This window comes from Clupea harengus, chromosome 8 (assembly GCF_900700415.2).
Source record: "Clupea harengus chromosome 8, Ch_v2.0.2, whole genome shotgun sequence".
NCBI classification, from domain to species: Eukaryota; Metazoa; Chordata; class Actinopteri; order Clupeiformes; family Clupeidae; genus Clupea; species Clupea harengus.
In genome coordinates, this window is record NC_045159.1 from 959,091 (window position 1) to 972,736 (window position 13,646).

Consider the following 13,646-nt stretch of genomic DNA (forward strand, 5'->3'; position numbering starts at 1 on the left):
CCATGCTACACCTGGTCTGCTGGGTTGCCCGGATTTTGCTTTTCCAGCATAGTTTTGTTTGCATTTTTGCCTGTTCTTTAAGAGTTGTATTGTACAATGATACAATGATCTAGCTCTGATTATTGTGGTTTTGAGTGCCTACTGTTTTGTTTCATTCACTTTTAAAAGGGGCCTGCATCTTTACACCGTTTAAGATTTAAGGTGGAACGGTCTTGTTAGATGTGTAACATTAATGAATGCGGTCTCTTGGGGATTTTTCGGGATCCGCCTTAAAAAATCAGAGATTCTAGCCTAGGACGAGCAGTCTGTCTGTGCTAGCCAGTTATCCATAAGCTTCTATGTTTTTATTGATTGTGACCTGAACTAATATATACTTTTTGAAAGCATTTCTGACTCTTTGACTGTTTTAGTTCATTCTATCTGCTATTCTAATTTGCCCCCTTTAGTTTAGAATGTATTGAACTATTTATGTTTAGTTTAATTTGTCAGACATGGTAGTGGTGACCTGGTGGTCATCTGGCGCCAACTTTAACCCCCAATGAAGTAAGTGAAGTATTTGGGATTGCGGAATCTATAACATGCTGATGCTGCATGCATTTTGTCAGTGACCGTCGCAGAGGAACACGGCTATGTGCGCGTCTGTCGGAAGCAGCCTTATGATAATAATAATAGACCTACGATCGATTTGTATGGCGCTTTTCATGGACCACAAAGACGCTTCAGAGAGCAAACATGTAAACAGATATGACGATATGGTGGGGAGGTGTTGTAGTAGAGAACCATGTGACACGTATGATATCACCCTAATTTCATAGCACCCTCGGTAAAACGCCGAGCACCCCCATAGCACCTGCAGCAAAAAATATCTGGCGCCGCCACTGGACAGTATGCGTGCATATTAATATTTCGAAAACCAACGCGGTAATTGGAATGAAGTGGGAGTGGCCGATAACTAACATAAGCGCAAACGTACTCATGTAACGTGTCACCTTTAACATTAATATTTAGAAACACGTTGCAGTGTTAAACGAGTCGTAGAAGTAAAAATAGACAAATATCTGTCTGGAAAACCGTTCGTTTGGGAAAGCTAATACATAACGTTAATCTATAAATAGACTTAGGATATCGTTTTTTTTTAACAAACTGGCCGATAACCAACATAACAATGACATCCAAGAGAGCTCGAGGATGTCATGCACGCGAGTTGAGCCTAGTTGCGAGCTGTCAGAATGTTGGAAATCTCTCTACATTGGGCAGACATTCTGAAACTTTACCCAATCCGACAGTACCCGACAATGACCAACAAACACCAACTGCTGCCGCATGCAACTGTTGGTGTTTGTTGGCGTTTGTTGGGGAATGTTGGCGTTTGTCGGGGCAGTGTGCAAGCTGCTTTAGAAGGGGCATTTAGTAGGAAGGGCTATTTGTGAGAAATCGTTGGTGATTACGTTCACATCAACTCTACGGACATCCTCGGATTTAAATAGCTGGCGTTCATGAATCAGGCGGAGATCTTTTCTGACTTTGCTCTTCCGAAGTCCGTAAGAAAACATTTCAGAAGATACTTCAGAAAATGTTCAATTTTTTTTTTTTTTTTTTCGGTATTTTAAAAAATAATAATTTTGGAGATCGACAGGGAAGGTCTTCGAGATCGACACGTCGATCGCGATCGACGGGTTGGCGACCTCTGTCTTAGACCATATTCTGAGAATAGAAATGTGGTGAAATGTGGCACAAAAACATGGTAGGATGTACTCACTGTGGTGAGGTCTTGTTGTGTGAGAGACCTTTTCTCCTCCACTGCCTTCCCCAAAGGGCCTATGACCAGCTGAACAGCACAAATCATAAAAATAAAGTGGTTAGCATTAAACCTTTCACTTTCTTGATTTCCCTTGTATTTTCCTTGATCTTCATTCCTTAGGTGGAAAGGCCTGGAATAATACCCTTGCAGTGTGTTTCCCCTTGAGACCTGAATTCCTACCACTGATGGTAATTCAAATTTGGACTTAAAGAACCACCGGGGCTAATCCACAGGAGGCCAATAGAGGGAGCATGTGTTTCAGGGTAGCCGGTACAAGTCTACCTGGGCTCAGTTGTAGGCTAGAGGTTGTGGGTGTGTTTTACTCCACAGATATGTGCTAAATGCTAGCACATATTTTGGGGTGGCCAGCTGATGTTGAATCTACTGTCCAAGATTCAAATGAACAGACGAGAAGAGACTACAGAAAAGACTGACTGAGTTCCAAACTATGCTCTGTGTGGAAGCTATGAGGTAAAGTGTCATGCAATTGACAAAACATAAACAATAAGGAAATGTACCTATACATTTGTACACATGTATATATCCTTCCTACACTGTCATCCATTTGTTTAATATCACAACACTTGTTTTTGGAAACACAGTTATGACACAGTTGCATGCCTAATGTTCCAGTGACATCTCTTCCCACAAAACCCAACAATATACTGGAAGAATCCAGCCTAAACTGGTCTAAACGTAAATGTGGTTTGTTAGTCCATCATAAATGTAAAAATATGAGAGAAAAGGGAAGACACAACTCACAGGAAGGCTGATCTCCTGCAAAACTTTATCACCAATCACCTGTGAACACATTTGCAGAAGTCTGGTCTATGGTTTTAATGGTAATCATTTATTCATGAATAGAACTGTATTGAATTTGTCAGGGTTAGCAGTGGTTCTCAAGTCTTGAGTCACTTTTATGTTAAGACAAAAATCAGGAGAACAGATCATTATACTGTCAGTGGGTATCAGAGTATCAGAGTGTCTGATTGAAACTGTTTAAAGTAAAGTGCATTCATTTCCTGTCTCTGTCATTAGCATTTCTGTATGAGCTGGTTTCTATTTACCTGGCAGAGCAGCTGGTTACTGTCTTCTGAAACCAGCAGAAAGCAACACACAGACTTGGTCTCTTTTTCCAGCTGTTGAAGCAATCACACCAAGTAAATAGTGTGTCTGTTCATCATTCTGTAAGATTCACCATTTCAATATTAATAATGATGATATAATTACTATAATTTTGGAACTCACATATTTAATGATTTTGTGCTGGACAGTATCAGCATTCAAATCATAGAGACTTCCTATACAAAAAAAACAAGGCCATTAATAACAAATATTCATTATATATAAATGAAGGTCTACGTTTCTGCTATGCTTTCTTCCCTGTGACAACCACATTCAATCTCAGTGCATACCACACAGCTGGAGGACTTTCTGAGCCAGGTCTCCATTTCCTGCACTATGCAGTGGAGCTGGTGAATGATTCTCAGATGTATTGATCAGTGGGCTCATTAACGACCTGTTGGCCTTCAGATTGAGCACTCTTTTACAAGCTGCTGTGATCTGAAAGGAGACAGCGGGGCACGAAGAACATTATTACTGATTGTAGTTCCCTTGTTAACTAAATCATTGATTAATATTTGTCCCTTTGACTTACATGCTTCTCTAGCAAGTCTAAATCTTTGTCCTTCTCATCACTGGTCTCTCCACAGCTGATCTGCAAATACAGTGAAACACAGCATACAGGTCTTCCAACAAACATCAACTTGGTGTATGATGGTTTTATCTCTGAGTTTAATGATTCAATCAGATAGTTATTTGTAAGGGCCCTCTAAGCACTCTCACCAAAAGGACAGCAATGACATCTCCTTGGTCCATAACAGGAGCTATGACAACTACAGAGAGTAAAGGGATTAATCACATTAAATAGATTTTAAGATTGCTATGTATAGACGAAGTACATAAACACACCAGCAGGCCGCACAAACATACAGCCACTTTTGACCATGTGCACACTTACACACACACACAAATGACCCCCCCCCCCCCCCACACACACACACACATACACACATACACACACACACACACACACACACACACTCACACCCCCCCACACACACACACACACACTGACACACACACACACACACACACACACACACACACACACACACACACACACACACACACACACACACACACACACACACACACACACACACACACACACAGACTCACACACACACACACAAACCTTTCTGGTGTCCAAGCAGTGGCTGGGCCAGGCTTGGTCTCTGGTCCTTATGCAGCTCTGCTGGAGGAATGCCATTGCATACTGCTCTTCTCTGCTGAGCAACAGCTTCTCTGTGAGGAGGTACAACAGATACATTCATCTTTTTCGTGCTGTATCAATGGATAAGTTGCAGGTTTTTTTACAATCAACTTAGCTTAACTGATGAGCTAAGGTGAGTGTTTTGTACAGCACTCTGTGTGAAAAGTGGACATGGTATTGACACAAATGGGAACATAGATGGTAACCAAAGCTGCAAACAAAAAAATAGGATTCATTTCCCGCTAAAAGAATAATCTCTATTATTTCAAGCATAGAGTTTCATTTGTCTGTCAAAATACAATATATTTCCATCTACAGTGATCTGTTTTTTTTTGTCAGGTTTTGAACTGAAGGTGTTGTGGAGAAAATGGCAACTTCCTTGCAATTTCAAAATCAGAAGACAAGGGCTGAATGTGTAAATCTGAAGTTTACTGTAGTCTCTAAGCCACAATAGAAGATGCTCCATGGATGATCTCAGAGTATGAATCGCTGGTCGATCTTTTTTAAAGGAACCTTGTTCCTCCCACTTTCTTGTGTATGGCTGTTCATATGGCCAATAAGAATTAGCTCCGTCCTTTAACTTTTACTCAATCAGAACTTTTTGCGTGTTTGGTACCACTCCCATCTCCTGGGATTGTCGTGATGTAGTCAATTAATCTAGTTTACAACATGGCTGTTCGCCTCTCAGCAGTCAGTCCTTTTTGAATCACGCTATTAGTACTTTCATGAGTTGATCCACATTCACCAGATACAAAAATATTACCTATTTCGAACAGAGCAATTACAACAAACAAGCAAGTTTAGCTGGTGGTGAACATGGACTGAGAGAGGTATTCATGGATTTCGAAAGAGGTGGTCAATGAATGCTGCACATGGTGCCTTTAGTTACTGTGCACCAACCCTCTGGAATAGCCTACCTCTGGAGTTAAGGTCATCGCATTCAGTGCTCTCTTTTAAAAAGGGAATTAAAACTTTTTTATTTTCTTCAGCTTTTAATTCATGACTATAGGTCTTTGTTTTTAACACTTCATTTTATTGTTTTTATTTTCATGTATATACATTAGGGCTGTCAATCGATAAAACATTTTTTACTAATTAATCGCACATTTTGAAATTAATTTAATGTCATCTCTGCACTCAAAGCACATTGTGTCTATGTATGCCATATGAAATGTTCTATATAAATAAACTTGACTTGACTTGAATGCATTTTGTGTTAAAGCAATGCAAAAATATTTACAATTTAGTTAACATAGCCTGAAGTGTGTGAAGTGTTTTTAAAAAGTGAACAGTGCACTGACAAAAAACAACTGTAAAAAAAAATCAACTGTAAAACCCTTTAAATTATGTTAAATCTCATAATCCTCTTATAGTGTAATTACTGCCATTATTAGCAGGGATTACGGCTCTTACTTAATTTCCCCCTCACTCTGCAGCTCATGCTCAGGGTTTTCACACTTCAGGGATCCATCTTCCAGAAGATATGTATAGACAGTGACCTGCAAGAGAGTAAAAAAACTCTGCAGTATCCACAAATAAGCTGAGACTTGACTACTGTAATACTGTTATAAAAGCATGGAAAGCATCTAAGTGTGTTGTGAGTAAATGATTTGAGGCTCTTTTGTAGAAAAGGGGAGGCTTACTGGTCCAGACAACACAACACTGAGGGCAGTCTGAGCAGCATCTCTCAGAGAGGCACAGTCTGCCACTGAGGCTAACAACAGCAGAGCATCCTGGTAAAGAAAAGAAGACAGAGACATTTCATGTGATGACAAATAAGCTTTTATATTTGATCATTTGATTTGATTATATTTGATTATACATGGAAGTGACATAGGCATACATACAAATCTACATATCGTTCTAACCCTAAAGCTCCCAGACCCCTGTATTGTCAGTTAAGAAGAACCTAACTGATATATACAGCTCTGGAAAAATTGAGACCACTCCAAATTTGTCTTAAATCAGCATCTCTACGTGTATGGCAGCTATTCCATTCCAGTGTCTGTTGAATTCCAATACAGGCACACTCGATTCTAGTTAATGAGTTACTGATTAGGTGATCACCTGAACCAAATCTTATTTAATGAAGAAGAATATAAAAACCAGTGCTGTGGTAATCACTATCCTCTTGCAAAAGGTCCAGCTGGATGGCAGAAACAGTGCTAGTAGTACCTCAAAAGTAATTGGAATAAAAAAAGTGTCTATTACAGTTTTTCTCGATTGATTACATTCAAAAACTGGAACTTATGGCACAATGACCACAACCTGTAACTCATGTGCCAACTCCCTAAACCAATTCTGCTAAACTATAAGCACAATTATCTGCTTTAGACACAAATTTCAATTGTTAACCGCACTTTCTTCAAAACACAACACACAATTTTCTGCTTTAGACACAAATTTCAATTGTTAACCACACTTTCTTCAAAACACTAAACACTAGTGATGGCAGCCTGACACTGAAGCGCCGGAACGTGCTTCATACCTTACACTACACCAATCATAAAACCACTGCTTCGAAGGTTGCTTTGGTACGGGAAAATCACGTGACATATTACGTGCGAAACAGCAACTGCTTCTTTCTCCGAATGAACCAGCTGAGTGGTTCACAGCGCCACGCACGAAACAGTCAGTTGCCTCGTTTTGAGTCTGAATTGTAGCGCCTTACAGTTTTTCTCGATTGATTACATTCAAAAACTGGAACTTATGGCACAATGACCACAACCTGTAACTCATGTGCCAACTCCCTAAACCAATTCTGCTAAACTATAAGCACAATTATGTGCTTTAGACACAAATTTCAATTGTTAACCGCACTTTCTTCAAAACACAACACACAATTATGTGCTTTAGACACAAATTTCAATTGTTAACCACACTTTCTTCAAAACACTAAACACCATCCTCTCTACTTTGCACACTTCATCAATGCCAAAACCTCCTTGTCTTCAGACAGAACACACTGCTATTCAATTGGCAAAACTTCCATTTCAAAGGCTGTTGTGCAATTTGAAATCAAAGCTTTAGCAATATGATGGCCACAGGTTAGCTCCTGGTTTGGAGAACAATTGATGGCAACATTGAAGTGAGAGGTGATCAGAAAGGCAGAGGAGTGAGAGTAAGAGGAGGAGGAGGAGGAGGAAGAGGATGAAGAGAAAGAGCAAGAAGGAGAGCCATTATCTCTGATGAGATTCGGGCCACTGTGGTCAACCATATGGTCAACCATGGTTTGACCATGCAGGAGGCTGGCCAGAGGGTTCAACCAAATATAAGCCGCTTCTCAGTTGCATCCATTCTCTGGACATTCAGAAGAGGGAATAGGTAAGAAACACTACTATGACAGGAAAACACTAGTTTGAATGCCTTATCAGGAGCATAGTATTCTTGTATTTTCCATTGTACTGTATCTGTAAAATTACGTAAACAAATACAAAGTGCAACCATTGATGACCAAGACATATTCCTAAACATCAATACAGTGAGCCTAGCCACAGTGGACTGTGTTCTAAGGCGGAACACCTTGAGAATAAAGCAGGTGTACAGGGTGCCTTTTGTCAGAAACTCCGACAGTCAAACAGTTATGCTATGACTATGTGCAAGTAAGTCATATACATTTTCACAACTGATTGCGTCCTATCAGCACTGACACATTACTGTACTGTATTGTAATCCAATCCAATGTTACAGTTTTTCTCTATTGCTTACACACATGAAGCATGCCTCGTTTTCTCAAAACTCTAAACACAAATCCCTAAACCACTCACACATAATGCAACAACATTCACAACACTGTGTAGGTCTATTTCTGATAGCACATTGTCAATATTGAACAGGATGCAGTAGTTTTTTGTCCTTTTTTATTTTACATTTTTCTTTCTTTTTTTGGTTGACTGTACTGGCCTATATCCTATTGTTTGTTCTGTGCAAATCATTTACACATTCATTTGTGTTTGCTGTGATGTATAGGCTACAGCACTTTTGGAAAAAATAAAGAAATATTTTAGTTGTTACTGTATATTTGTGTGTTGTTTTATATTTGCGTAAAAACATTATACAGTTATATTTTACTACAGGAGTAAGCGTATAGTAACATAATGTTCCTGATAAGGCCTTCATACTGGTGTTTTCCCATTTCATAGTAGTGTTTTCCATTGAGCACATCAGTGTTCAATCGATGCTTAGAATGTCTACTCATATAATGGGCTGTGTTTGTCATTAGAAAACAAAGTACCCTTTTGAGGTGACATAACACTGTTTTGAAAGCAAAGTTGCCTTTTGCAGGATATATAAAGGGTTTTGCATTTTGTGCGAGTGGTTTTGGGATTTGTGTTTAGAGTTTTGAGGAAACGAGGCATGCTTTCAAAAAATGTGTGTTAGCAATCGAGAAAAACTGTAACCATGCCAAGTTTTGAGTGATGAAAAGAAGGGTTCAATTCTGGTTTTACTGGCAGAGGGATACAGTGAGCGCCAGGTTGCTTCCATCCTTAAAATTTAAAAGACGGCGGTTCATGAGAACAAGGTCAAGCAGCAGACATTAGGGACAACAAGGCTACAGACCGGCAGAGGACGAAAATGACACTCCACTCACCTGGATGACCGCTAACTCATTTGAATGTCACTCAACAACCGTAGGATGACATCAAGTGACCCCTTCAAAAAGAATGGCAAACGGCAGCTGGGGTGAAGTGCACTTCAAGGTTAGAAACAGGCTCCTAGGTGCAGGGCTGAAGTCGTGCAAAGCTAGAAAAAAAGCCCTTCATCGACGAGAAGCAAAGAAGAGCCAGGCTGAGGTTTGCAAAAGACTTTAAGGTTTGGACCATAGAGGACTGGAGTAAGGTCATCTTCTCTGAGTCAAATGTTCAGCTTTGCCCAACACCTGGTCGACTAATGGTTAGACGGAGACCTGTCTCGCACCTACTGTGAAATTTGGTGGAGGATCGGTGATCTGGGGGTGCTTCAGCAAGGCTGGAATCTGGCAGATTTGTCTTTGTGAAGGACTCATGAATCAAGCCAAGTACAAAGTTGTCCTGGAAGAAAACGTGTTTCCTTCTGCTCTGACAATGTTCCCCAACTCTGAGGAGTGGTTTTTCCAGCAGGACAATGCTCCATGCCACACAGCCAGGTCAGTGAAGGTGTGGATGAAGGACCACCAGATTAGGACCCTGTCATGGCCAGCCCAATCTCCAGACCTGAATCATATTGAAAACCTCTGGAATGTGACCAAGAGGAAGATGGATGGTCACAAGCCACCAAACAAAGCCGAGCTGCTTGAATTTTTGTGCCAGGAGTGGCATAAAGTCACCCAACGGCAATGTGAAAGACTGCTGGAGAGCATGCCAAGACGCATGTAAGCTGTGATTGTAAATCAAGGTTATTCCACCCAATATTGATTTCTAAAACTCTTCCTAAGTAAAAAAAAAATAGTATTGTGTTTAAAAATGAATATGAACTTGTTTTCTTTGCATTATTCGAGATCTGAAAACACATCTTTTTTGTTTCTGCAAATAAATGCTCTAAATTACATTATTATTTGGGAGAAATGTTGTCAGTAGTTTATAGAATAAAACTACATTTTTCATTTTACTCAAACACATACCAGAGAAACTAGTAATTTTGAAGTGGTCTCTTAATTTTTCACGAGCTGTACACCAACAAATATTGTATGTACGCACACACAAGAAATTAATTAGCTAGCATCAACACTACTTTTCAGCTGTATTTGCCAAGAGGCTATGTGATGAAATAAAATGTGCAAGCTGCCGTTTCTTTCGCAAATTTGGCAACTATAACAACTGCCGCTGCCATGGGTGGTTAGGCAACTTCATCGTTTTCTCTAATGTTAAGATTTAGGCTGCACTGTAAATGTATCCTTGCAGATTTGAATGCAATGATTCTGTTAGCCGGCTTACTACGCCAAATATTTCGGTTAGCGAGCATTGTTATGATAGGTAACGTACGGTATAATATCATATTATCAGTATATTTTCCTGCCGTTTTATTTTTCAGCTCGTAGTCCGAAGGTCTACCTGTAGGAGAGCCATTCTGTTGGGCTCTATGACTTATTCAGATGTAGGTTGGCCGTTGGTAATAAAGATTCGTGAGCGTCAATTATAGTTATATCCCCATTGTCTTTTTATGCTATATATACACGTTGCTTAGCAACACTCATCAATCATTTTACACTGCCCCTGTAGTTCAGTGCACTGTATTTCCACAATAGCTATTCTTCTATTTAGAAACAGATTTGAAGAATAAACAATTTATATATATTCCCTGGTGCTAATAAGCCCCTTCCTAATTTAGTTTCATCATCATCATCGCCTACTACCCCTTCTGGGGCTTAGGCCGCAAACAAGAGTTCTCCAAGCATCTCGGTCCTGAGCTAACATCTCAAGCTGTCCCCAAGTGTAGCCCATTTAGTTTAGTTCTGGAAAAAACGAAGGCCTATGTTTAGAGTTAATGGCTCTACATAGAACCTGTAGAAAAATACAGACCACTCTTTGGGCTAGACCAAAATACCGAAAGAGGTTTAAATGAGCTGACATGGAGACATGCAAAAAGCATTTACCGGTTTTTCGCAGTGCAAGTGTATATGTCTAGTACATGCACACTATCAGTCTATGCACAGAGACAAAAAGTTTCCCATTTGACAAATAGTTCAGGAGGACACATTTATAACTTGCCACCCTTACAAAGTTTATTCTGTTTCTAGAGCAAGTCATTTGTACATTCTCGTGGGATACCTGAGTTGGTTAAGGTCTCCATAATTGGAGTTTACTTAATCATTTTCTACATTCTAGCATGCAGTAGACTACCTTCATTTTGAAAAGGAATAACTTGACTTTATCCAGCATAACAGGACATGGTCATGCAAACTATTTGCAGAAATGTATACAAGTTTGATGCTCCATACAGACATCTGTGAACCAAGTCTATTTGATTTTAATTTACCCAGTTCTTGTCAGAACAGATTGAGTACAAAGGCTAGTTACTTCCCTTTGGTGCTGAACAATAACTTCTGTTGTAAAAACTTGCTCTACCGGCATCTGATGATTAGCTCTCTGGACTTTGCCTTCTTTTATCTGGGGGTCAAATGAACTAAGTTGCAGACATGAGAAAAGGGGTTCTGACTGATTTTGGGATTCATTCTGAAAAATAAATTCAGACTCAAAATCTGTTTATGTTTATGAGTGAGATGATAAAAGAAAGTAAACAGAGTGGATGCAGTGTTGTGATTAGGTCGACTAGATCAGAGGCCTTTAATATGAATGTGGTTTTATTACCAGAGCGTGAAAGACCACGTGATCAAAATCTTATATAACAGCTTTTGACCTTTTGAGAATACACAGGACTAATATTGACAATAGTAAAGCAAACTGAAGGAACAGATATTAGCACAGAAGATGTCCTCACTCATATCAAGACATACACACACACACACACACACACACACACACACACACACACACACACACAGTCATGTTAACACATTTTGCAGTGCAGTAAATTGATCTAGGCTGAAGGGCACTGCTGGCGTTAGGTGAATTTGACACTAAAAGGATTCCTTAGGCAGGCAGCAGCAATGAAACGTTCTACCCATCTTTGGTTGGACTGTGGGGCTTTCCTATCTTTTTGTTGGTTTGCTTTCCTGAGTATCTGTATGGAATTTACTGTAATACACAATAACCAAATATGGACTGTTTCTGGGCTGGATTGTTGTGCTGCATGTTGTCCATATATCCAGGCTGTATTGTAACGGAATTAAGTTCTACAACAATACTTTGACGCAGATTAACCTGATTAACTCGATTTTGTAGTTCAAGAAATTATGATGATGATTATGATTCTCTCTCTCTCTCTCTCTCTTTCTCTTTCTCTCACACACACACACACACACACACATTGATCTACTGACAGACATTGTCCAATGCTAAACAAAAAAGGTTGAAGAATCTAGTCATTTTGATAAATCTCAATAGCTTTAGGGCCATTTTAAACTGACATAACCCAGTGACAGCTGCCGGTCAGGAAGAGTTGAAAAGAACATTTGAGGAATTCCAGAGGGACAGTGCACTTTGTGACGATAAACCTACCACTCAGGGTCTAAGGAATGCCCAGACTATTTTTTCCCTGTGACACCATTAAGACTGACAGTCAGAGGCAATACACTTATTACACTCAGTTACTAGGGTGAAGCGGTGAAGTGTTTTTAAACATAGTGTGGCTTTGTTTTAAAAACTGAAAACAGCAGCAGACTTTTAAACCCCTGATAATGTTATGCTGTTGCCAAGCTGAGAACACAACAAACCCCAAAGGCTTGTGAGGATCACGTTGTGCCCGAATGAATAAACTGTCTGACAGCAAGAGTGGTCCTCACGTAAACACACATAGACACACATGCCGACGACTGGATCAACAGGTCCTTTAGGGAAAACTCACACACAGGAGCTACGTTGCAGAATAAATGCATTTTTGTCCTAAAGTCTAGTTCACAAAGTACACGTAGGAACAATTATGTGAGTGGCCTTTACCTGAAAGTTGTCAGGTGAGGTTGCTCTGTCCTCCACTCGTGGAATGCGTTGCCGTCCTCCAAGAAAGCGAAAGAGCTCAATGAGAAACTGCACCAGCACCATTTCAACTCCTTTCTTCACACCAAATCACATAGATTCTCGCTCTGTCTCACTCAATATACTAGATCTTTCCTTTCTGTCTCTGCTCTTTGTCCCTCTTCTCTCTCTCTGTCCTGTGACAGGCGGAGAATGTGGAGCCCTTTTGTAAACAAGCCGGCGCGTCGCTCCACTCTTGTCCCGCTCTCTGTCTCAGGCTATCTCTCTTCTTATTACGCTCTCTCCACCCCTCCCTTTCCACTGGTTGTGTAAGCTGTCATTGCCAGTGAACAGGGGTGTGTGGCAGGTGAGTGCCCAAGAGAGAGAGAGAGAGAGAGAGATGCAGTCTACGTAAAAGGTTGAGATTAAGGAATCATGTAAACAATAACAGGTACACTACAAAATTTTGATTTCCTGACAGGTTGGAAGACCTGTATTTCATGTTAAGAGACTTTCAGATAAAGATGGTAAGATTGAAATATGCCTCTCTTTCTCTTTCTCTCTCTCTCTCTCTCTCTTTCTCTTTCTCTCTCTCTGTCTCTCTCTCTCTCTGTGTGTTTGTGTGTTCTCATGTGTCCTTACAAGTTCACTGCAGGACCAGAGAAGCCTACGAATGATTCTACTGATTAAGTGCAAAGATGAAAAAGTTTTTCTAGTTATGCTTTCTCCTGACCTCTTATGGACGGTCACCATCATTACAGCTACAGTTTCAAAGATTTTTTTCTCACCATTGTACCAAATGCATAATCTTTAATGCAGAAATAGAGCAAGATATATTTAAAAATCCAAACATCAAAGAAATGTCTAACTGTTATTTATAATTAGTATTATTATAATTTCAGACATTAGTTGAGTAGTACTGAAACCCTATATACAGAGGCTTCAGAGAGGATTCAGACTC

The 13,646-nt window shown here is 39.9% G+C and overlaps 1 protein-coding gene across 1 annotated transcript; it reads right to left on the minus strand.

The window, feature by feature from the left end:
• Positions 1-1,692: 1,692 nt before the first annotated feature.
• On the minus strand, positions 1,693-13,015 carry LOC105893172 (cGMP-dependent 3',5'-cyclic phosphodiesterase). The gene is made up of 12 exons (XM_042708378.1): positions 12,671-13,015; positions 5,780-5,869; positions 5,550-5,635; positions 4,059-4,168; positions 3,647-3,696; positions 3,459-3,518; positions 3,217-3,364; positions 3,050-3,102; positions 2,869-2,940; positions 2,564-2,602; positions 1,760-1,828; positions 1,693-1,704 (listed from the first exon to the last, which is right to left on the minus strand). Exons 1-12 carry the CDS (start codon positions 12,770-12,772, stop codon positions 1,693-1,695), a joined length of 891 nt encoding a protein of 296 aa, XP_042564312.1. The 5' UTR covers positions 12,773-13,015.
• Positions 13,016-13,646: the final 631 nt, after the last annotated feature.

What these genes read in the sequence shown, in the direction of transcription:
- LOC105893172 (XM_042708378.1), bottom strand. Translation starts at nt 12,772, where the DNA reads ATGGTGCTGGTGCAGTTTCTCATTGAGCTCTTTCGCTTTCTTGGAGGA. An exon ending in TAGACTTGCTAGAGAAGCAT is followed by an intron (nt 3,365 to 3,458) that starts GTAAGTCAAAGG and finishes GTCTCCTTTCAG; the next exon opens with ATCACAGCAGCTTGTAAAAG. An exon ending in GAAAGTCCTCCAGCTGTGTG is followed by an intron (nt 3,103 to 3,216) that starts GTATGCACTGAG and finishes TTTTTTGTATAG; the next exon opens with GAAGTCTCTATGATTTGAAT.